Below are 26,345 nucleotides of genomic sequence, written 5' to 3' on the forward strand. Positions count from 1 at the left end.
GCCTAATGACGTCATCAGTGTTGTCTCAGCTTGGGCTTAGAGACTACAACCCCATTGAGTACCCCTTTGATTGAGTAATCAGTCATGAAAATAATTGCTAGTTGCAGCCCCTAAAGCCTGATGCCCATCCCTTGTGATCAATATTCAGTTTCTACATCTGGATAAGCTATCTGACAAAAAAAATGCATGTTACATACAGTACACACACACACACACACACACACACAATGGAGAAATCTGCATCACAAGGGGAACTGAATCTGGTAACGGTCTGGTTCACATTATCACAGGATGTCAGCAAGAATCCTGCAGCTGTAAATGCGAGTGGTGCAGTGTGTGTGTGTGCGTCGGTAGGAAAGTGACAGCCAAAGGACAGAAACGTCACGTCGTTCACCGAAGGTCTCCAGCTCCCACCAGGAGCTCCCACCAGTTATCGCTCAGTCCCCTCATCCAGAGTGAACAACTCACTGCAGCATTCACAGCAGCTGTGAGCGCTGCTGCCTGCTGCTGCTTCTGTTACCTCCCACGAAAGAGCTGAAAAAGACAACTCTTTCTGCCTCGAGTGAAAAGTGAACACAGTTTCACTTTTACTGACCCCATGTTGACGCCACATTGTCAGTTGCAGCTATGTACGTGGTATCTTTGGATGAAAAATGAGATCTGATCAGAAACAGAATGTAAACAAAATAATATGTCAAAATATACAGACGTTTTGATACAAGATTGACTCTGAAGGTCCACGTTGGAGCAAAAAACACCAGCCCCTTCAACAAGCAGCACAAAAGCCAGACTCTGTTCGGTGAAATTGCTATCTGAGACGACCAAAGATGAAAGAAAATAAACAATTACACAATCATTTGAATGTTTTTCACTGTAACAAATCTATAACAACCACTTCGGGGGAATGAACATCTCAGAAATACAAGCAGGTTTTTTTTTTAATCAGCATGTGCATCTGATGACATTTCTTGAAAGGCAAAAAAAAGGTTTCCATTTGTTTCTGTATTCATCATGCACTCTAGTGAGACAGCCTAAATTGTCAGGCAGGAGCGACTTCCATTCAGTCAGAAGCCATTAATGTGTAAACTAATATTCAGAGCTACAGGTGTGTTTTGCTTTCCTACCCTATCATGAATGGCTGTTCACTTATTCTGATTGACTCTCAAGTGCTCCCGCTGGGTAATCAAGCATTCTTAACATCCGTAAACATTGTGAACATTCCAGTACAATGGATTGGATGACATGAGGGGAGGCTCTATCCAATCTTGTGCAATGGCTGTGTTAAATAGTTGTCTCTGATTGGCTGACGGATATCCATTTTGAGTTGTACAGTGGGGATGCATCAGACACACCTCGAGCTCCAAACTGAAAACAATTCATCACTGACATGACAGTTTTGTATTTCATGCCTCCATCCTAATCAAGCGCACGATGCGATCGCACACACGTACGCACGTGCAATAACCATATTGTTTTGTAGCTTTTTTTCTGCCCGTGAGAATTCATCAGTTGTTGTGAAGGGTGGTGCTACAGTATGTGCAAACCTTTCTGAGGCTCAGAGGACAACATGACAGCACTCACGTATTTTGACTCTTAAGCACAATTGCTGTGTGAATGAGAGATCTAGTTGCTGCTGGGATTTGCCTCCTCCTTTTTAATTCTATTCCCTCCCTATCTGTCCTGGTACAGACACCTCTCCCAAGGTATAAGCATCCATTCTCAGCAACACGCACACACTTGGACAGATACAGGCATACTATCGCACGCGCGCACACACACACACACACACATCACAGTTTCTTGATAAGTGAATCAACAGATGGACAGCAGTATTGTGGGTAAGTGCTGCAGGGTGAATGGTGCAATCTCCCTCACTGAATGGGAGCCAGTAGGAGTTCCAGACCTCGTCGAGGCCCAGTTTCCACTGCACTCCCTCTTAATTTGGGCCAGTACTGACATAGGACCTATCCTAGGGGACCAGATCTGGCAGCCTCTTTCTTTCTGCTCAGCTGTCCTCTGCTTATTAGGTTGAGCTTTGAGCAAGCCCATGCTTCAATAACAGATATGTCCGCAGCATCCACAGTGATTCAGTGTCTCTGTGCCCCCCCACACATACCCCCCCACACCCCTTTTCAGGGTCACCACCTCATTGCAGTGCGTTGCAGTGATCCTATGAGCGATGCCATCCAGAGCAGTCTGTAGGTGCTCCCACGGCGGTGAGGTTTATAATGACGTTCTAGACAAAGAATGACCTGTTCTGTTTTGGGGTCATGCACCAGCCAGTCTCACTGCACCAGATCTGCCAGCATCCTGCGACTCTGCCTCTCAGACACGACTAATCCTGAACTATTTTGCCTCAAGAGCTGCACACTCCTTTCTTCACAATTCTCCTCCTTTTGCAGGGTCATGCCTCATAAGCATCAAGAGGAGGTTATACGCAGTTACAGGACTGGCATCCACAGCCACACGCACGCATCGCCATAAACCGAGACAGCTACAGGTAGTGTTACACTACATAGAATTAACGGAATCAGTATTATTGATTTTCAGTGTAATGCCATGAGCTGTGCTGTGCATAAACCTAACAAGCTGCACCACATGTTAAGGTTTCATAGGGTTCTGAAGGTGTTTATATGCTATGGCCTGGAGGTGACAGTAAATCTGAGCTCCAGGGAAGCTTCAGGTAGAGCTGCAGTTGCAGTGCTGTTGATCATGCTTGATTAAGCAAATGCATCAACCTCATCAGTAAATATGACCCCTCCTCTGGCGAGCTTTGTAAGTTGTAAGCCGTTGTAAGAAAATAGCGGAAAACAATTTGCTGCTTCACCCAGTGCTGGTGGAGAAAAACAAATAAGCGTCAGCTCTTATCAACAACCAGCCGGGATCACCTGTGAGGAATGAGGAAGTGGTTTCTGAAATTTCTTCAAGTTGCACTTTTGTTGTATAACATTGGAACTTTCTAATTAATCAACATTTTGTTAGAAGCTGCGCCAATTTGCTACCTTGCTAATTTGTTGTGCATGTAAATTTCCGAACCTTTCAAATTTGAATGAATTCTAACAGTGAATAATAAGACAGCAGAAGAAATAATAGAGCATATATATATATATATACACTGACAAGTTTATTAATAGGAAATGACTAAAAAAGCAATCAGTGGAAACATATTGACCAAGCCAAACTGGGGAATTTAAAGTTTTTAAGTCGATCGGACCAATATTTTCAACCCAAAGAAAAGGAAAATGCTTACAGTGATTTTTGAGAGCTAAACTCAGAGTTGAGACTGTGTCTGAAAAGTTCCACATATGGAAAGTTCTGGATTAAGAGTCATACTCTGTATATGTATGTATTCCTTCACTCACTCTCTTCCCAAGATGTCTCTCCATGCAATACTGATCCCTTCCTCCTTCAACGCCTCACTGTCTCTCTCCACTCTCCTCTCCCATCCTCTGTCCTCACCACTCTATTTGACCTCTCCTTTTGTTGCCTGTCTTTTGCCTCAGCCATCTGGTCATCCCCCAAAGCATACATCCTCTTCAAGCGTGGCAGTATCTCTCTCCACCTGAGTGCCCTTCTCTCTCTTCTCCTCTCAGATTGTTTCCCCCATAATATCGCCTCCCTCCGTCAGTGGAGCAGAAATTGGTGTTGGACTTCAGTAAAAAAAAAAAAAAAAAGTATATTGTAGGTACTGTACAGTTAAGGGAGAGAGCTGCTGAAGAGAAACACCCTGGCCCTGGCTTTCACCCCTCTCAGCAATTAAATAAAAATGAAATAAATGTCGTGCTGTAGGTGGGGATGAGGTGGGCTGAACCTGTCTCCAACTCTGAAGAAATAACACATCAGTTAATGTAATTCAATGAGTCTGTGAGTGTCACCATGAATTCAGGTAATGCTAATTTACTCGCAAGTCCTCAAACAACCACGCGCATGTACACAGAGTCATTAGAGGAGCTTGCATGACGAACGAGTGGTAAACAACACAAGGATAATTCTCTCTCATCAGCCTTTTCTCTTTTCCTTCGTCTCAAATCTCATTTTCCCTTTTTTTTTTCCTTCCTCTGCAGCTAGCCGTGCCTCCTCCTCCTCCTCCACCTTCTCCTCCCCCCCCCCCCTTCCTGCTGCAGGGAACCATGCATCCCATCTCCAGTTCACTGGTCAAACACACACAGTGTGCCGCCCTCATTCCCTTCCATAATCAGGACACTCGGCAGTGCTACGGGGATGTTACATTTCTGATGCATCACTTGAGATGGCTGGCCTGGAATGCTAGTTCAGAGGGATATGTGGTATCCTGCAGGCAAGCTGAGCTAATTCATTAAAAAAAAAAAAAGAAAAAGAAAAAAAAAACCTTTTCATGCACTCAAAGTATTTGGATTTCCATGCTCTTTTGCGGCCCATGAGCCAGAGCCTTGCACAGCCTTGGGAAGGGGGTCGGGAACAGTAAATGTCAACGATGATTGTATCTCTTTAGCTGTTTTCCTCGTCTTTTTTTTCCCCCCACTAAACCCACATTCTCGCTTTCTCTCTTTGGCTCTGTTGCTTCTCCTCTCAGCCACATGTCCTCCATTTCCTGCCTGTGTCTCGGTCTCCTTCTCCCTCTGGCCCTCGTGGCTCCTTTTGCTGGTACCCACCTCTCTCCCTCCCTCTCTCCCTCCCTCCCCAGTTTTCACCATGCCTAGATCAGGACCAGCCTGTCCTGCTCTGAAGAAGGGATGCTGTCACAGGGAGATAGCTCCTAAGTGCCCTGGGGGACTGCATCAGCTCCTGTCATATAGAGAAGTGAAGTGCTTCAAACTGTTAACTCAAATGGCAGACCCAGATTCGAGATCAACTCAACCGCAATGGTGCCGCGAAATGTTAGAAGGAAGCTGTTACTAGTCCTGCTGCATCAACATCTACAATCTATTTGCACTTCACATTATCTGCCGGGTTAAATGACACCAGTACACACACTGTAGGAAGAGAACAAACAAAAACATTCAATAAATTTATGTAACAGTTATAATAATAAATATAATCAATATAATCATAAATATAAGTCAATATTATTCTGACATAATGATAATGTTATTGTTTAATGAAGTGATATATATATATATATATATATATATATATAGATATAGATAGATAGATAGATAGATAGATAGATAGATATTGGAAAAAAATAAAATAAATAGTAAAGTAGCAGTAGTTTTACAAATTCACTTTAAAAAAAGACCAGCTCTGTTTTAGTGACATACAAATCCTCCTGCCCTGTGCTCCGCCTGCCAGGTTGGGAATCCCCACCAAGACATACCTCATCTGCTGTTTGGGTTTGAAAGCAATCTGCTGGTGAGTTCAGGAGTGCATCTGTGGTGTGAGTCTTTATGCATGTACATGTGTGTCTGACCACTATAGTGTATGATGGATGATGGGGGGGGGGGCCTGGGACCGAGGCCTGTTAGCCTGGAGCTCAGCCACCAAGAGATCAGTGTCCCTACAGGTTTCTAACTTCCTCAGCTCCTGTGTTCAGCTTTGATTTAATATCTTTGTCTTGTCTGTGCGTGCACTATTCTATGACCTGCATATAAAGATTCAGATGTTTTGCTGCAGCCGTGTAAATCTACAAATTCAGTAACAGAAAATAAATGTGTACATTTTATTGTATCTATATAGTGTATACAACTGCACATTGTGAAGTCCCAATATATTTCCTTCTCTGCTTGATATATTAGTAAAAGTCACATCAAAAAAGGTTACTGCCCAGTAACTTTAATGGCTCAAATTAGTGTGTCTCTATCAAAGAGGATGCTGAATGGTTGCCTGCTATGCTGCTGGCTCTATACAAAGAAGAAGAAGCATATAGGTCTCAGTGTCCCCAGTGCTTGGATAGACATGTCAAATATTAGAAGAAACTTAATCTTATTCTGGCATGGCAATAGCATGTGTGCGATTTTTGTCAAGTTTCTTTTTCACAGTTACACTTTTGATCCAAATGTTATGTGAGAAATAGCACAAGGTTTATTTTTCCTAAAATATATGGAGAAGTTTTATTAAATGAACTAGTGTAAGGTTCATTTTTGACACCCCTGCTGCTCATTATTTTTAGTATAACACATGAAGCCCACCACATAGCACAGAACTTTAAGATATGACAGGAGTCATATCTTCATATCTCTGTGAGAACGAACAAACTGAAATTCAAACTCTAGTTACAGTATATTGACTAAGACTGCACTAGATAAGTATTTATTAACACAAGGATGAAGTTTTAATTAAACCCAAGTTAGAAAATGTACTTTGGTTTGTGTTTAAAGGATCTTCATTACTGACTCACTAAAAACATGAAAATTCAGAGAGCAGTTCAGAGAGCAGTACAGTTACCAGGTAACTGATCAAATACCAAAGTACTATATAGCTATTTTTAATTGTATTACTGGACATCTGTGTGAAAGTATAAAATTAATTCATTTCAGTATGGTCTTTTTTTAATGGGCTCAATGGAAAGCAGTGTATCCAATTGAGAAGGACATTATGGAAATCTGTATGAGAGCGTAAAATTCAAACTCTAGTTAGCATGATTTACATTCTCTTTGAAGCTTCAAGAATTGGACCTAAAAGTCATCCATAAGAAAACCATTTCTTCTATACCACACTGTGCCTGTGCATTCAGATGGAAGACTCATGTAAAGTCCGTCCTAATAAGACGTCACTGGACCTCTGCTCTGTTAGCAAAAGACAGAATTAAAAGTTGAGAAATCATATCTGAGTTACATGATGATTCTGTTTGTAAAATCTTTGCAGGTTTGCCAAAGAAAGCTGAGGAGGGATTACTTATGCATCTACAATTGTCTGCTTTTTAAGAGAATGTTTAACAATTTAGAGATGAGTGAAATATAATTGCTTGCTAAAAATCATGGTTTATATTATAATTTTAAGTCTTTTTGAAGAGGGCTGGCATTGAAAAACTAATAAATGTAGGACTCTGTGGGAGGTGAAAGACTGTAGAGAAATTGTTCCATGAAATGAATGGTTAATCAAGATGTGTACCATCTACTAGTATTCTACACTATCTACAAGGGTTTTTAAAACTTAGGAACTGTCCCATTGTGAATTACTTATGAATCTATATGATAAAAATTCCCATTCACAGTCTGCACTGAGTTTAGCATTCAAAACCTTTGTAACATGAATAATGTCTGATGCATCAAAGGTTTGACTGCTGCAAATTACCATGTATATGGTGCAGCAAAGATTAGAAACCGACCTGAGGACCAGAGGTACTGAGGTCAGATGCTGCCCGCGAGCACATACTTCCCTATCACTGCACTTCATCAGCTATTCTCTTTCCTCTCTTGTTTTTCTCTGCAGCCCTTCAACCATGGGCTCCTTCTCCTCTCCACCTGCCATCTTGATGATATAGTCCTGTACTTGTGAGAACGGCTGGTGAGCAATCCCCAAGGGAGTCAATGACTCTCAGTTCCATCTCCTTCTGACAGATATTTTCACCTTGAAGGTCTTACCATCATGCTTTTGTTTGAGCACAGAGCAACAGACGGGGCTGACAGCACTGCGCCGGTCAAACAGCCCTACATGCCGCAGAGGGCCCTACACATGTGGTGATGTCTTCATTATCATGGAAATGCCCTCTGTTTGACCAACAAAAATTATTATTATGTGGGGGGGGGGTTCAAAAGTTCAGATAACGGTGTTGGGATGGCAGCTGCAAGACTAGTCGGCTTGCTGAATAATTCTGAGGGAAAATCAGTTTGATGGGACTCAGCTAATACTGCAGAAATCTCACTTTGCATGCCTCTCCACCTACGCCATTTCCTTGACACAAGCACACAAGGCCTATCTATGCAAGCAGATAAGAGACCTAAACCCTTGGCTCTTGCTTCACCTCGAGAGCCGTGCCCTGAGATCCCAACCCATCACATCGAACAAATAACAAACCCTTCTTCGGCGGGCTCATGCAGTCCACCATTTGCTGCAATGCAGAGGTGAGAGGAGCGCAGGACTTGTCTTATCCTTTCAAAAGATCCTCTCACCTTCAGGAAGATGTCAGCACAGTACACAGCAAGGATGGCTGCTCAACACTGACCCTTTGAGTACGGCTGTATGCATTTTTTAAGGAGGATTCAGTAGAGTATGAAACATGTAAGGCTTATGATATTCTGTAATTGGATTTCCCAGAAAGCTGGTGACAAAGTCCCTCACACACCACTAATCCTCCCAATCAGCACTGCGGGCCTAAAGCGTGCACTTCTTTGCAGATGAATATGGAGGAAGGGAGGAGAATGGAGCATGAAGCGAGGACGAAATGTGGGGATCGAAGATGACGATGGGTGCGGATTGCGCCGCCGCTGCTCCGCGAGGGTGAGCAGCGGTCTCTGTGCCGGGAGGGTGAGACGAGTTAATAGGAGGCAGGGCACCCAGGACGGCTGCGGAAAGGAAAGAGGGAGACGAGAGTTCAACGCATCAGACCACAACAGCAAACATTCAGGCTGTTGCTGTCAGAAGTGGTCTGGGCCTCTGCTTTCACAACAAACTAAGCAGATTAGCTTTGCTGAATCACAGGAAACAGTTCATTTTAGGACTCCATGACAGATGCCTTTAAGAAAAGAAGACACAGGGAGAAAACTCTCAGCTCCATCAGAGAGATTATAGTTAGTTTATGGAGATGTCTACAATTATTCGACTTGACTACAGGAGGGCTGGGCTTGCCTGGGTAAAGATTTGTGGTGATATTTCAGGTATAGAGTGCCGCACCTGACTGACTTGTTTTGAATCCAATTCTACACAGCAGGGGAAATACCTGGCAGCTGAAAACCTCTCTTGTTCCTGTTCTTATTTGGATGATTGAAAAAAACATAAAAAAAAAGCAGGATACACTTTTGTGGATGTCTGGCAGGCACATATATTTTTCCATCAATGTCAAAACTCTGGATTGTTTTTCCTGCCCCCCTGAATATTTTTCTATCTGTTCTTCAGTCTTGCTTGCTAAACTAGTTTGTGTTTTTCTCATCTGCGAGACAGGACGACAAGAAGTCTCGTAATTGCCATATTCCAGTTCAGAGTGCAAAACATTTGATTGTAATGCTTCCTGACTGGTAGTTTTTGTCCTTTGGGGGGGGTTTCAGATCTCTTCGTCTCATATATGGCTTATACGCACGTGCAAAGCCATGAGTGTGCCGCGCGGTGCCACCAAGAGGAAGGGGATGACTATCTGCCACTCTCACGAGGTCCACTTCCTGTGCGTGTAAGCTAAGCCTTTGCCCCCAGTGTCGCTAATCAAATTACACATTGCAATTCATATCCTATGGCAGTGGAACAAGCCATTGAGGGATTTGCATTGTGAAGCTTGATTACAGGGCTGAATTTTTAAACAGCACCTCTCCAGGACCAGTACCTCCCACCTTTTTGCCTCTCTGTGAAGAATAATGGAATAAGTCAATGAGGACGGGAGATGGGACTAGTTGTTTAACCTTGAAGGCATCAATAAAAGAATTCCCTCTCCTTCTCAGCCTCAATCCAGGCCTGGTTAAGTATGTAGAGTCCAGCACCACTTTTCATCTTATTAGTGCCCTTGCTGAGACGGTGCTCCATCTGTGAATGATAATGCTGGAGGTAGCAGATAGATAGAGAGAGAGGGAGAGGGAGAGATGGAAAACAGAGGGATATGACAGTGAGTGAGCTGTAATCCTATATATACCAGGGCCCTCTCAAACAGACCTTTAAAATATGCCTTGCTCACCTTACTTTTCTAAAGCAAATTTCCCCGCAAAAACCAATAAAGATTCTCAGCAAGGGGTTTCACTTTAGACCCACTTCATGTAGTCGCTCAGAGAGAAGAGAGCAAGAAGTTTTCTCGCATTAGATGAAAAGATGTGCTCCATTTTATTCCCAGTGGACCTTTCATTGCCTGGACATATGAGAAACATTCAGTGTAATTTGGTGGCAGTCTGATACTTTTACCATCTGATATGGTCACCATGCTGCAATTCAGTCGAGCCAGAGTGAGACAGAGGTATTGAAATACCTGTCACGAAAAAGACTCACTGTAACAGATGGAATATATGTGGTTAACTGATCAAAACTGAGCAAAAACAAAATATTCAGAGTAAATGAATTTTTAAGCTAAATTGATCAAGCTGCCATAAAATAATGTATTTTCATTTAAAGTGTCAGTGTTTTTGGTTTTCATTTGCCTGTGTGCTCAGAGTTCAGACATTTACATCTCAATAAACAATACCTTAGTAACTCAGGATAATCCACAGGAGTCATTGTTGGAACTTCTTTCCACCAAAGTAATACCTCCTATAAAAATGGTTAAAAGGAAATATGATTTATTACAACTTAAGTTGCCTTGTTGCAAAAAATGAGTCCAGTGGTCAGACAGTCGTACCTGGTGTAAACAAGCCAACAGTTTTGCAAGATTAGCTAAAACTGCATTGCTGCATTAGATAACACTTGTGGTCAGTGAGTGGGCAAACTGATGCTTTAAAATCAGGATTGTGCTACATAAATGTTTTAAACTGTACCTGTGTGAAAAATTGTGAGAACTGCGAGAAGAAAAAAAACATGGCTGCTACACAACTTCTACAACAGGAAACTCCTCATGCAACAAGAGTCTTCATTACTTTTAAATATTTCATTCAGTTACAGGGCATCCTAGGGCTAAAAAGCTTTACTGTGAGACAAAGCCCTGAAATTGGGAGTGAAATGTTCACTAACTTTTCACAAACTTCGGTCACTTGAGAGCAATTTTCAAACTTAAGCTTCTTTATGCATAAAAGACCCAAAGTCTATCCCCTTACAGCTTAGGGATGGGACTTGTACAGTAGCCTAGTAGGAGCAGCAGCAGGAGCAGGAACAGCACTACAATGGGCAGGAGAAAAAAAAAAAAACATTGCACAAAGTGTTGAGAAGAAAAAGCAAGAGAACATAAAATGAGTCTGATGAGACGACACATTTAAGAAAGGTACGTTATTCAGTCTAACTGTCCATTAACACTAATAAGCAACTATACATATTGCACATTTCTTTATGATGAGTTAATGTCAAAGTGCACATCTTCCTACTGTTGGCTACTGTCCACTTCACAGCCATTGTGGGTCTGCTGTTGAACATGCACAGCTTATCCCCAGAAGCGAATCAAATCTCACTCATTGACTGACAGCATGTTCTGGACATTTGGCTTGCTTCAGTTCAGTATAGAAGACAGGGGAGATGAAGGGGGGAGCGGCCGTATCTGCTTACAATCCAGTTCACATCTCAGACACATGCACACACCGGCTTACACAAACACAGCAGTCGGTCACTTCATCTCTGCATCCTCAGTACCGTGCCTCTCTCCTCCGCTATTCCCTTCTCTCATAAACATAGCTAAGCCACTGAACTCTCCCAAGTCCTTTTTCATCATATTCTAGCAGTGTCAGGGCTGCAAAGGGCACCGGCATCTGAGAGAAGCTTTCTATTGAGGCCTTTTGGAATGGATTCACTCCAAACGGCCTTTTCATTCTGCAGCTGCGATGGATTAGCTCTGTCATGGGTCCAGATGAGGTTTGCCTTCCCTGATCTGCACGCCGTGCCGCCACGGAAAAAATAAAGCCATGCCACCCAGATAAAGAAGACAGGAAAGATAAAATTAAGGGACAGGAATCACGCCGGCGGCCCAACCAATGGTCGATGATAGAGCACTTCAATATTTCATCACACAGTCATGCATGGACACACACAAACATGGACGGCGGCCTGGGAGCAACCGCCCACAGGTTTTACGTAGCCATGTGTGAAATGGCAAGAGCCATACTACAGCACTCGCCAAATGAACCATTGGAGGGAGAAACAGAGGAGGGTCATGGTTGAGTGAGCACATCATGTTTACTTAATTCTCACTCATGGGGATAGTGAGGACTAAGGACAGGAGAACTGTGGTAAGAGGCATGTAAAGTATGACTGCACCACTGTGTCACATTGAATACCCATAGATGCACTGTCGTAATAAAAAGTCTGACAAATTGTTTGACAGCGATGGCAACCACCACCTTGACAGCCAAGCAGCAGGTAAGGCAAAGCACCTTGGAGCTTTACAGTTGCTACAACCAACTGTAAAATTCCCAGCATGCTATTCATGGCCATTTGATTAATCATTCTACTCCTTACAGCATCCATGATTTGATTAAACGCGTGCATTCAGTGTGAGTCAGTGAACATTCAGAAATATATTGGCGCTTGTTATGGTGACAACACAGCTAAAGTGATTTGAGTGGCTTGGGTTTGTTCCTCCGGCCTGCCAGAAGATATTTCTGTTTCAGTGTCATCAGTGGTTTATTCCAACGCATCAATGTGCCCTGCTCTGACATTGCTGGGGTCTTCAATCTTCAAGTGCAATCACAGTTGCAATAATTGTCTATAAATTCACCCCGTCTCCGGAGGTGTTGGTCTGCATTATGTCTTTCATTACGTAAGATGTGTTTAATATTAACCACAGAGGCTATTCATGGCACAGCATGTCTTATTTGCATCTCTTTATCACTGCAAGGAATATGCTAATATCTTTTTTTTTTTTTTTTGCTTCTTCCTCCTCTCCTTCAGCCTGTATGCTAGATTGCCCATACACTAGTTTCACAAGGTTATGATGCTTCAGTGGCCCGGCGACTGTGAACTGTCACAAGCAATCAGTTATGATGGAGCCCTTGTTTCTGCACAGACATGCAGCTTTGGCAGGGCTCTGCCAGCGACTGCCTCTTTTGAAACAGGCCAGGAACGTGCGGATCAATCTGCTCAGTCGGCAGACGGGAGAGCTGGAAGCTGGAAGCCCCGTCGCACTATGATCCAATATTTACTAGTTGGGAGAGTACATTGTGACACTCCCTGTTGGTGCTTTGTATTCATCACAACACCACCCTGATGTCCTCTTCAGTTTTTGACTGTCTTTAGTGCTGAAATTATACTCCGCCGCACACATGCAGAGGGAAACCAAAACAATAAACAGCTGATAATGCAGCCCGAGTGGACCGCCAAGATTAGACAGCACATAGGTGCCAATTACTGTTTTCTCCGGATTCTTGAGAAATAATAAAAGGCTCAGAAGTGTTTTCTTCCATAAGCTGTATGACCTTGGTTAGGACAATGCAGTCTGCAGTTCCTATTGAGGAAGACTTCAGAGTTTCCTCCTTTTCTTTTGGACCCAGTGAAGCCAGACCAATGCAGCAACTTCCGATGAGGCACGATGTGCTATTCCAGCTCAAGTAGAGGATTACTGATTCAGTGATTACGGGTATTGTAGGGGAGTGTAGTGAATGGGCAATAGCTAGCTGAGTGTGACTGCAACGGCTGCGGGAACATAGCTGTAATGGGCTTTGTGGGAGAGATTAAATATATATAAAGAGAGAGAGATAGAAATGAGAAAGACAGAGAGGGGGAGTAGGGGTAAAAAAAATGCTGACTGCAATGTCAGAGATCTTTAAAAGCGACAAGTTTTGAAAATGTGCTTCTTTTCTTCTACGTTACCAACTCCATCCCTTGCCTTTTCACAACTGGTGCATGAGGATAAGTGACATTTTGAAATGAAAAATAATCTCTGCCACAAATGACGTACCCCACTCTCCTTGAGAGGTTTTGCTCATTGAGAAAACAAAATGGAAGCAGCCATTACATGGAGCTGCTGGCAAAAAAATCCCTGATGCACCTGAGACGAATAGTTCAGCAGCTTGTCCTCTGTCCATTTTACTTAACCACATGTGCAGGCTTATTTTTTATCATAAACATTTTTTTTTCGCACAGTACAGCAGCAAATGTGTTTAATGTTCCACTAAGATTTTGTGTGCCTCTTCCTGTGCGGTCCTTCGTAGTGCTTATCACTGCTTTTTATATGGTCAGCCAGCTCCTCTTGTTCATCACAACGCAGCGCTGATATCATCTTCAATAAGGGAACACAGACTTAGCCTGTCATTGTTGACTTATAGTTCAGAACCCACCCCATTATTTGAACAGTGGTGAACAGATGTGTGGAGCATAGATGGGCTGTCATGTTGCATCATGTCTGCTGATGAAAAAAGGAGCTTGATCCTATGCCTTGCATTCATGGCTCTGCCATAAAGCTCACATATGGGTCAGTGTTCCACATGTTATTCTTGAACTTACTCTAGTTAAATGGTTAATGGCAACATTAGGGTTTTCATTGCTCACCAGTGGTGTAAATTGTTTTAATAGACATGGAAATTTTATTGTTAACAAAATCTATCAAAATGTTAAAGCTTTAAGAGCAATCCCATATGTCTACTGATACATTTAAAGCACTTCTTGCAGTCTAGTATTTCTACGGTATGCAATGTATAAAAAGCATCAGTTATCATGTTAATGCAATATTATATACAGTGGTTTTACAGTATGTTGACTGTGGTGATGATATCATCTGGTTGCCATGAGAATCCATCCATAATCATTTCACCCTAATCCCTCTTCTCACTTGAAATTTATCACATTTGCCCCAGAAAATTGAGCGGATAGATAAAGGAAATCAATAGGAAATTCAAAGACCCCAACATCCCCACAGTAGGTCTGAACACACCACAAAAGACTGATGACTGTCAGGCCTGGAGAAATCTTTCAAAGTAGCAGTGTAAATCTATGATGTGATTTACCGATCTTCCAAATCAAAAATCTGCCCTAACACCATGTGCTGTTTTTTTTTTATATTCCATAGCTGCTGAAATGGCCAAATGCCCAGTGTTTGTGAAAGATATATGGAGATTTGAAGGAGTCAGAGCAGCGAGGGAGGAAAGCTGTTGTTTTATCAAACAACATCTGCCAGCGTCATTGATTCCAAGACAAATAACACTCCGACAGCAACACTTCTCCTCAGGTTGGGTTTAAGAGGATCTTTTGATATTCTGATTAAAAATTCATTGTGTTGAATCTGCCTTGGAGTATGTTCTGTGTTTTCTATTCTGAATCTCATTACAGCTTCAGCTATATGCCTGACTTTAAAAAATATAAACAAAAAAATAATAATAATCCAGCGGACAGCATCTCATGGCCAGAAAATTAGGTCAAAATAATGCTCCCTTTGGAGGTTTGGCCTTCGGAATATTTCCAGCCTTTTATGTGTTTGCTCTGTAAGAAAGCTTTAACCTCATGTGGCCACAACAAACAGGACCAGTCGCTGAACTCATGCCAGCAAGACTTCAAAAAAAAAAAAAGTATAAAATGTAGGATAAGCTATTAGTTTTTCATTAGTATTAAATTTCAGTAAGTGTGTTGCTGTAATGTAGCAGCAATTACTGTAACACTTGTAGTAACAATTAATATTAGCCTTATGCTAAATTCTGACTATTTAGCTGTAGTGTTCTTAAAAAGTAATGATAATAGCTCTGCAAGACATTTTAAAATCTCAGTCACATCATAAAATGTTACAAAAGCTCCACCCTTTCTCTGCCTCATCCTTTGCTATCTGAACTGTGCTGTCAGTCACCCCCCGCCTTCTGCTGTTGTCCTGTTCCCCTCTCAGAGACCTTGCAGTTCCCACAGCATGTAACCTCATCCAGAGCCGTTACTGTACCACTCATCTGACTGAGACCTGCATCCAGCCACCTCGGCGGGGGCCCCCCAAGACCCGTCTGGCCTGTTGGCCTCGAAATCACACCATGACATTACTGCGCTGTGGTTAACGTTACTCTCTGAGGCTTTTTGCGCAGTCATGGTGCTTATCAAATAAACTTGATCCACATTTAGTTTTTCACATAAATTCTCGCCTGCATATCTTTCACAAATGGTATTTTCTAAAACTGCGTTAGCTTTTTTTGTACAAAGAGACACAGGGTGAACCAGTAATATTTTTACCGTGACCTTTACTTTGGATGAATGATGGAGGGTGTCATGGGAGCTTTAGTACAAAACAGTGAGATTTTCTCAGTAACAAATGTGAAGACGGAGATGGTCCATGCATATGTGCAGCTCCCACACGCCTCCTGTGTCTGTGTGTGTGTGTGGTTCTGTGCATATGTGCACACACGTGCATACATATGAACATGCCTGTGCATCCATTAACAAACCTCCATCTGTGCCCCCAACACAGCTGGACTGTGATGGCATGTCCCGGTACAACCCCCATAGCCCGAAGTAGTCCCTCTCTCTCTGTCTCCGTCCCTCTCTCTCCCACATCCACACACATACACATGCATGCTCTCTAAGATAAGCAACCTCTAAATTCTTTTTCCTCTTGCTTTCTTTTACTGCAGTCTCCATCTATATCCTCCCATCACTGACTCCCCCCTCTCTTTCCCAGCTTCCCCTGCCATGTTTCCCCGGTCACACCTTTCAAGCTGAGTTACAGCCTGCAAGGACAAGAAGTGTGGCACTGCTACAATCACCTGAGGAGCTTCTCTCGACCATAGCCTGTCTCTGTCAGGCCGTGCGCTGCAAAAACATGTCTCCCTGTCGCTTTATTTACCGTCCATTCACACACCACCGACACCAACAACAGCCCCAAAAGCTATACAACAGCAATACATGCGTAGATTGGGTAACAGCCTTTTTTTCATCTGTGCCTCTCGACATATGCCATTTGCCACATGTGCTCCGTCACAGGTGTAGGCCGCCAGTGTAAAGAGACTGTTGGTGTTTCTGGGCAACGTGTGCAAAGCAAGCACAGCCTGGGTAGGCGTAAAGGTCAGTGAAGACGATGCTTCTAAGGATGTGTTGTGTCTAGACAAAAATTTGACTTGCACGCTGTGTTATTGAGTTTTTATGATGATCCTGATCGATGATGTTGACATCCCAAGTCCATGTAAAAACAAGCATCAGGTGGAGTTTTCTGACTGTTAAATTAATGCCTTAACTGCCTCTACTAATGTTCTGATCTTGATACTGTACCCACGGTAACATTGCACACATGTTATCACCATAGATCATCGTGTGTTACGTGCAATACAACATCCAGTCGGAATGCAGCACATAAATAATATGTGATAATTTATTTTTCTGCACATTACTTCAGACAGACAATGCAAATACTGCAGCATGAACCTCTAGCATCACATATGTGAACAGCTATTCATTTGGAGCCAGGTTAAAGGAATAATTCACCATTTTTGGAGACAGACTGATACCACACTCATGTCTGTACAGTAAGTTTGTAGCTAGAGCTAGCAGCAGTTTAGCTTAGCCTACCACAAAGACTGGAGACAGGGGAAAACAGATAACCTGATTCTGTCTAGAGGTGACAAAATACACATATCATTCTTTGTTTGTTTAATCTGTACAAAAACCGAAGTGTAAAAACAACAATGCACTGTTGTTCCAACTTGTCACTCTACAGACATGAGAGTAGTATCAATCTTTTCATCCAAGCATGTGCAAGAAAGCAAATAAGTGAAAATGTGACACAATTCCCTTAGCCTCATCTTCCCTCCATTTACAATAAGACATATTGTACCTCACTGTCACTTGGGCTTTCCTCTCTTGCAGCTCTCTTCTTTCTTAGCTTTCTAACAAATACAATCACTTTGACTCTTGTTTTAACCTGCATTCTTTTCCATACTCCTGGAGCAATGGGGTACTGGTTGTCGGGCACACCAGGACAAATCCTGGTTGGCCCGTTGCATTGGTGGGCCAGTGGTATGTCCAAAACAACAACAACAAAAAAAGTCTTTATCAGCCCTGTAAGACTCTACCAGCCCTCTGTGTATGCCTGTCATTCTGGGTGCACATGATAGCATGCTGAGTGCGTCTTCCAGAGCTGGGCTCACTGGCCAACCACAATCAAGTTAGTTAATGTGTGTTAGCATTCTGGGCCCAGAGCAGCCCTGTCTTGGAGCGAGGCAGTTTTGTCTTCAGTTGCTAACAGTGGTGGGAGAAGGTGGCTGGACGGCACAGCCAAAGAAGCATCTGCTACTGCCAGGGTTTAAGGACCTGGAGGATTCAATAAAAGAGGGGGTAGGCACATGTAAAAAGGCTGGCAGAGGGGACACAGACCATTAGCTTAATGACAGAATGAGGAATGGGGAAAAGGGAGATGAGATTCAAAAGCCAAGCATTGCAAAATTTGCCTTTAACAGGAATCAAGGCGAGTAATCTAATAAATAGCGTGGCACGGAAAGATGGAGGGGGGCTTGATGTGTTTTTTTCGCCTCAGGTAAAAGAAGAAGAAGAAGAAGGGTAAACAGGAGAGAAAAGGATGGTGGTGTCATTAAGTTGGCTAGCCGTGACCATCAGGAACATTAATGCTGTCTGCTCTGCTTTCTTCAGACTGGTACCCTTTGCTTTGAACTACTCCTGCCTCCTCTGTGAGCATACCTGACTCCTAGCTTCCACAGCTATTATGGACACTGCACTGGTAATTACACATTTCACAATTTCTGATGTCACTTCAAAGCAACAACAGTCTTGCCACCAAAGCACATACCATGCCTCTGCAGTACAAAGCCAAAGCCTTAAGGATTACTGAAGCCACACATTGTTTTGCTGCCGGTCACTAATTCAATTAATAGCATAAGGCTTTAAACTGACTTGAAAGAAATTGTTCTGACACAAGACTGTGCCTTCATTATACCTAAGGATTTCCATATTTTGTTTCTAAAAAGCAAAATAAACTCCAGCAAGTTTAATTTGACTTACTGTATGCACATCCTCTTGCTCCTCTCCCTCTATTATATTACTTTTAAAGGATGAACAGCAAATGAGGGGGAGTGATCTACATGATGAGTCAGAGTTAAGGGCTTTAGCACTCTCTGTCCCAGAGTAAAGAGAGAATACACAGTGGAGCAAAATAACATCAGCTGCGAGAAAAGAGGAGTCCGAGCAAAACAAAAAGAAAAAAAAAATCTGTCATTTCAACGACTTTGCAAGGCCTAAGGCAGCCAGATCTCATCTTGATCAAAGCAATGAAGCTTGCCTCAAAATAGATTTACTCTCCAAACCCGCATGAATGCCACTTTTGTAAAAAAAAAAAAAATCTTGTCCGATCAGAAAGTAGATGTGTGCTGCTGCTCACAAAGGTCTGAGTCATCCACATGGGGCTATTGATGACAAAGGGAATTTGAATGTCCACTAAACAAATGTGACAGCTTGCAGAACAAACAACCATGCTGACAAATGTAAAACTCAGGAACACAGGAGGTCTTCACTCACTAGAGGCAAAGCCTCAAAGGCCTGGAAGTCAGCAGATAAGTGATATTTAATAACCGTCATCTCTATTTTGTTCACTACATTGGTAGAGACAATCTGAGGTGCTTGTGGACTGTTGTGAGCTCAGCATGAGCTGTCTGCTGTTTGCGAGCTCAACTAGACAAGAGTCTCAGGGTGCTACCTTGAAAAAAAACTCTCAGATCATACATTACACAAATCAGATTCTAAAGAACACTGCTTCTAAAATTGTCTTTGCTCAAAGTTTGTTGATTATCAACTTAATTATTTAACAATTAATTCGAGGACTTTTAGTGCGTTAAGTATAACACTTCTTTCTGTATAATGTAGCAGGCTAAACACTCAGCAGAGTAGAAATTTCAAGCTGAGCAGATTATTAATATGCACCTAAAAGCAAAAGAGACACTCTCAGCAAACATTATAATGACATTTGACAATCACCCTCCTATTTCTGCTCCACTAAACAATACATTTCTTTTGAGCACTGCCGTTAAAAGCTCATCGTTTTCTTGTATCTGAAGTTCAAGTCGGTCCTGAGACAGTGCTCTTGATGGAAATGCTAAGACGTGGCAGCAAAAAGCAGGAAACGGGGCCACGGCTCCCACAGGAACCCCTTCCTCTCACTAAAACTCTGTCTGCCCCTGAATTTAATTAGATTCTGATATCAAGCCTTTTTCTCCCTATGCTTCCCTTCCTCTTCAACATGCGTGAAATTGCACAGCACTATCTATTATTTATTCTCTCTCATTTGCTTATTGTTTCTTATGGATGCCTTCGTTAGGGCACTCGCAGCTCTGCTCCTTGTGATATGACGCTCTGCTTCATCTCCCTCACCGCTCAGACCCACCTCCTCTGCAGGTCTGAGCCCAACTCATTTGCTGGCGTTGGTTGGGGAGCTATGGATTTTTTTTCCCCTTTCACCCAATGACAGCACGGTGAGGTGCTATGAGGGCTGGGTGCTAATGAGCTGACTCTGCAATGCTGGGGGAGATGCTCTGTAACACAGTTGGGGCTGGGGGTGGGGTGGAGGGGAGTCAGAGGACGGAGACGCTCTGGCACATGGAGAGTCAGAGGGGCCATTATGGCTGCACAACGCATGGGTTAGACAGGCTGAACCCCACCAGTCACACAGAGCAGTGTGTCTCCAAAGTCGGCCATTCAGCCAAACTGAACCCATCATTTAAAATGACATCACAGAATGGCATTCTCGACTCTATTTCTTCCCCGTTCGTCCACAGTGTTTCTGCTGAGTTCAAGAAACTGCTGCCAAAGGGGGTGTAGAAAAAAGAAGTTATTTGTTGGATCAGCTACAAATCAAAACGCCTCTGTGCACCAGTTGCACCACGGGATGACCATACCCACATAACAGGACCCATAAAAAAGCATGGAAACAAATCAAGATACTGTATTATATTCATTTGTATCCTTCCTTCTTGAATTGTGAGTCATTTATGTGATAAAATAAAAAGAAATGCTTGCTTTTTATCCATTTTTGTTCCAAACTACAAAATATGGACTCCTCCAGCACTGAGTACTTGACACAGCATTTGAGTAATTGCATTCTCTTTTCAAGGCCAGCATGTATACAGCATGTTGCCAAGGTAACTTATTTTTCAGTGTGGAATCCATGCATTTGTAAAATATCACCTCTGTAAAACTCCTGACAGCAGACAAGCAACAACACTGTACATTAAAAAAAAACAAACAAGAATACTATGTGGGATGAATTGCAGGAGGAACACTGTGTACATTGGAACAATTCTGTGTTTGTAAATGTTCCTGTAATTCCCACTGAGACCTCACGAACTCAAGTGAAGTGAGGTGAACTTGACTGCCTTCCCCTGGATTGAGCTGTAGCCTCTATCAGCTCCATATGAGTTTGACATAAATAATTCTGCTCGTTCTGCGTGGACAGAAAGTGGTGAGGATCTCGGACACAGACTGAAATAGAAGCACACTTACACGCATGGGTGACCGAAAAGCTGTTGGACGACTCGAGGTTGTCGACATTGTAGTTGAGGTGAAAAGGCTTTTCAGTGGTGTTTTGGTTGGTGTTGTAGAGTTGGACAGCGAACCTGAACGCGCTGTGCTCCTGCACCGTGGAACGCATGAACAGTCCCCCTTGGAAGAGATGGGGAGAAAAAAAAAACCCAAGATCAGACAAGGCTTTCACACTCGCATCTGTGCCTATTAGTCTACTGTCAGTTTGGGACTACATTTCATTCAGTGACGGGGAACTCTATACGTCCCACAGTGAAATAAAGCAGAATAATTGTCATGTGAAAGAAGAACTATCATGTATTTTTGACCTGTGCGCCTGTCAGTAACTCTTCACGTCGAGCGGACCGTTTCCACATCTTCCTTCTTATTCACTCCACTTATTTTCAGACAATGATTACAGTGACACCGTCAGCTTTAATCTTGTTTTCAAGAATCAGCGGCTTAAAGCTTGCAGCATATGTAAAATCAAGTTAGTCTCTATCGTTGCGCAGAGCTCTGCGCTCCGTGCACATCTTCCCGGTAAAAAAAAAAAAAAAAAAAAAAAAAATGCAATCTTGCATTTGGATTTCTCCATACAAACAAGAGTCTGCAGTCATTTAACACAGCAAAAACACTTACCGATATTAATCTGATTGGGAAATCCTGCGAATGATCTGTCACAGAGCCACAGTAGAAACAAAACCACGCGTTGTGCCATTTTCTCCGACCTATCTGTTCAACTCCTTAAAAGGGTCTGTCTAAGCAAATTCATATGTTCTGGATGAAAGCCGGGCGCAATGGAAATCCAGTGGATAGATGATGGTCGCTCACAGTGCACCAATTAGGTTCATTGAGGTGCAGCCCAGCTGCAGAGCATTTTTTGCAACTAAGAGAGAGAGAGAGAGAGAGAGAGAGAGAGAGAGAGAGAGAGAGGAGGGGTGGGCTGGTGGGGGGAAGAAGGAGCTGATTTGAACTCCGATTGGACCCGTCGCGGCGCGGGCCAGTGGTGGTCAAACTTGATCTGACGTTAAATGAAAAAAGCCTCAGCCGGCTAGATCACGACAGCTTGGAATAAAGCGCGGCACTTGTCAATATTAGCCCACTGTTGGCCGAATCAATAAAAAACACTGCAGTCTCAGAGGTGGCCAGTGATTCTGAATAGACCGGCCGCTTCCAGCTGCGGCAGCTGCTGCATTTCTCTACGATCAGCGGAGGCGCTGCGTTTGCACCATTTCAGGCGCAACGCGGAGAACTGCGGTTTATCGTTCACAGTGGGAACATGTGTGAAAAGTTTGTGTTTGTGTTGGGTCTTTTTTTCGCTCGTTTTTTTTTTCGATCTTAACACAGTCCACGTTTTAGCTCCAGCGTGGTTGGGAAAACAATGACATTTTCAGGTTGGAACGAGGCACAGCAATAAGTGGTGAAAAGTTGGAAACACATCATGCCCGGATACCCACACCCACACATACACATATTATAGGTCTATGCTGGCAGAGGGAAATAGGGACACAGAGTCAATAGAGCTGTCTATGGTCCTGAAAATGATCATGAAAAGAACTAAACAATGGTGCGCTGTATTTTTTTAATCTACCTCGCAGGAAATTATAAACATATATTAAATAAAACACATTTGTCCTTCCTTGGAGGTTTATTGATAATAAACTGACAGATATATCTCAGTAAAATCTGAATCTCTTTTTTATTTACTTTAAGTTTGACTCTGTCTCCAATGAAACATCTATCATTCCTGTGATTCTGCCTGAGAGAGAACAATTAAGGGATTAGTGGCCCATTTATCACCCTCAGCAAAGCCTTTGAAAATTGGAGTTTTTAATTGCATTGCAAATGGCTGGGGCTTCAGCTATTGATACTGCAATGCACTGAGTTGCCTTTAGACTGTGTGCCCTGTTTTAAACTTTTTAGCATCAGGCATATGCAGTAACACCATGAAGCCTGATGTTAGAGAAATAGGAATGACTTGTTTCTGCTGTAGATTAGCCAGTGGTTAAGGCTCTGCTACTATGATCAAGATTCACTGACAAATAAACAATAGAGTAATATATGAATACAGAGGTGTATGAAAGGTATGCTGTTAATTATTTGTGTCAATCAAGTAATGATGTGGCATGACCTGGTCATCAGAAGGGGAAATTTCCTTTAAAAACAGGGTCAAAGTTGATTTCTGTTCCCACAGCTCTCTGGGCCTCCGGGGATGAATCTGGTATGACATCACATCGATTCTCTGGTCTCTGCAGCCTCTGTGTCAAAGTCGTAGGACGTCAGTTTGCATGACCTTAATGGCTGAAGTCATAATGACCAGTGTCAAACTGCTGACCTGCTGACTTCTCTGGCCCGCCATCACCGCAAACTCACACCTGAATCTCAGAGGTTGATGGTTGTTTTAGTGGAAACAAGAGACCACCGGTGATGTGGGTTTGCTAAAATGTTGTATAAAATCATTAATTGAAAGAATACCAAAGGAGCCTATTTAATTGGTAATTTTCAGTGCACGCTAGTTCACATTGTGAACTGAGCTAATCATGCATCATTTCAAACAATCCCCATAAAGAAAAAAACATTATTCGCTACAAGGGGAGCCCAAACAGTTTAGATAAGGCCTGATATAATTGATATTAAATGCTGGAATAATTGTGCTGCGTTATTTGCAATTAGGACATTTTGGCCATGCTGCGTTATCCTCCAGGCTTAACCTCTGCTGGAATTCAATTTTGTCACGAGTGTAGAAATTCACAGATATGATCTATACGAAAACAAATAATTATATGATATGCCTTTTTGGATTTGAAAACACTCACAGGAGTGTTACTCGCGCAGGCGAAATGAAAAGACTGAAAAACAGATGAAAAGATGCTGCTTTTTATCTCATGATGATGATGATTCACAGGCTATAGCTCAGAGCAGTGCAAGCCTCACCAGCAAGAATTATTCATTTGCTCCCTGCCTTCTCCTTCTAACACAACAGGATGAGATCTTCATCTTTGCCTCTTTGAGGATACATGAGCAAATAAGTCAGAGACTACTGTATGACTTTTATTAAAAAATGACATTGTCGGTCTCTGTGGGAATCTAGGCACCATGGTTGTACTTCTTTTTACATTTGATTGGCTCATGATGACTGGATAATCATTCTGTTATCCTGATATAAAAAAGCATGAGTTCTCATGATATTTCTTTCTTATCTAATAAAACAGAAATGCAGAAATATTCTAGGTATCAACCTGAATATGAAGGTGACCTGATAGCCTAATGGTTACAGCACATAGAACACAGTGTTCATGACTCATATCCTGGGACCTGTGTTGCATGTCACATCCCGCTGTCCATATCTTTCCTGTCTCTCTGTCTCTACACTGTGGTTGTCAAAGACAAACCAAACTGCATAAATAAATGCATAAAAAATAATCATGTATGTATGTATATATGGTGAGCAGCAGGGTGGTGCAGACTTTTCAGGTTTAATTCATCGCTCCAGTATTTCCAGCTCTCTAAAGCCCATTTGGCAGCGTTCCTCGTAGCTGCACTGGTGACTCCTACTAGTTGGTCAGGGCGTCTGTGTGGAGTTGGGTTAGGATCTGCAGGAGATCCTTTGAATCTCTGCGTGCGCTATACCCTGCTAGCAGAGCTCCTCACTGTCAGGTGAATAGAAGCAGCTGGTGACTCCATGTGTGTCGGAGGAAGCACATGGCTGTCTACACCCTCCCCAGGTGAACAGTGGGCATCAGCACGGCAGGTTCTGGGGTACAAGGGAATTTGGCCTTTATGAATGGGAGAAAAAGGGGGAAAATGCCAAAACAAATAAAATATGGAAATAAGAAATGGATGAAAAAAGAAGCAGCAAACGCTTATGGAGCAGACTGCAGCTGCAACTGACCAAGAATTTAAATACGCAGTTTTGGTCATTATGTTGTGAATAAAGTATTTCATCAGTGCAAGAAAACAGTATGTTATGTAGAAATAACAAAAATAATTCTTCTGTCATCAAGAGAAAACAAAACCTGAACTGATTGGTCCGTCCTGCCCTTGTCATGTTGTGACAAGAATAAAACTGGCTTGATATAACTCATCTGCTCAAACTCAGGGGTTTGGCATCCAGTGACGTACAGATTCAGAACCAGGTGTTTGGGTAAATTCTTAAATCTGGTGCAGATTACCTTAGAGCTTTAATCTAATAAATTGCAAAGCAACAAGGCCATATGTTTTAAATCACAGATGATGACTCCAATTTAGCTAGACTCATTCTCGGCAGAGACTTTGTGCCTATCAGAGAAAATTGCTTTTCATGTCAAAGATTTAAACACTTAACAGCTTGAAAATTCAATATTATTCTGACTGGTCACATCATATTTCATTTTCCTTTTGCTCGCATATGACCTGACTCTCCTCTCAATCTCTCTTTTTTCCCCTACCATTTAGTGCACTGCCTCACGTCAATCCTATCCTGCTGAGGAACTAAATTCAGTAATCATAGAAATGGCTTCCTCTGGTGAAAGACACATAATGAGAGGGGGTGAATTAGTATTGTAGGAAGGATGCAGTTAAACAAGCATTATGCAGCTCAAACTCAATGATATTTGGAGAGCTATTCCAAGAGCCCATCAGTCTTGGCCAGATGTTGGAGGCTGATAAGAGACTCTGCTCTCAAGGAGCTCTTCTTTATTCTGTCAGTGCCTCTTCCCATGAAAGAGACTGTGGGAAGGCAATGGCCTAAGGAGATAGAGAAGCACTTGCCATTGTGGTAGAGAGCCACACAGATGTAAAGAAACAACAAATCTAGTTGAATAAAACATTCTGTGCAAACAGAAATCACATTTGGTTAACAAAGTGTAAAAAAAAAAAAAAAAAACCTCCATTGGGATAAAACTCGGCGTATGTCAAGTGGTAGCACATTCTGATGTAAAAGATGTTCCAGAGGAGTCGTTGTGAACTCCCCATGAGGAAAATGAAAACGCATCATGTGGTAAGATAAATGACGTGACACAGTTCAGGGGATGAGGAAAAAGTGCCTACCCCACTTTTACTATTTGAATGTCAGTGCGTGCTGCGTCACAAACCCATCACGCGCTTTGGCTCCCCAGCAAACACTCTTTGGCCTGAGTGTGACAGAGGCGGTGTTATCAGCTGCACAGACTGACACACTTCACCCTCTCGCCTCGGGCTTTGCACAGTCACAATCGTGCGGCCGCAGCAGTCAGCACAGCGTGGCAGGAAGACAT

At 42.6% G+C, this 26,345-nt stretch overlaps 1 protein-coding gene across 2 annotated transcripts in view; it reads right to left on the minus strand.

Annotated features, from left to right (window-relative positions):
• LOC108882875 (glutamate receptor 3) overlaps nt 1-22,158 on the minus strand; it is a 77,397-nt gene extending 55,239 nt beyond the window's left edge. For both annotated transcript variants that reach the window (XM_018675643.2, XM_018675641.2), the window contains exons 1-2: nt 21,751-22,158; nt 21,094-21,252 (exon numbers count right to left, since the gene is read on the minus strand). In XM_018675643.2, coding sequence (XP_018531159.1) covers nt 21,094-21,252; nt 21,751-21,829 — 238 coding nt within the window. In that variant the 5' untranslated portion in view covers nt 21,830-22,158. The remainder of the gene's footprint in view (nt 1-21,093; nt 21,253-21,750) is intronic.
• Nucleotides 22,159-26,345: the final 4,187 nt, after the last annotated feature.

The sequence above is a fragment of the Lates calcarifer genome, linkage group LG8 (assembly GCF_001640805.2).
Source record: "Lates calcarifer isolate ASB-BC8 linkage group LG8, TLL_Latcal_v3, whole genome shotgun sequence".
Lineage (NCBI taxonomy): Eukaryota > Metazoa > Chordata > Actinopteri > Centropomidae > Lates > Lates calcarifer.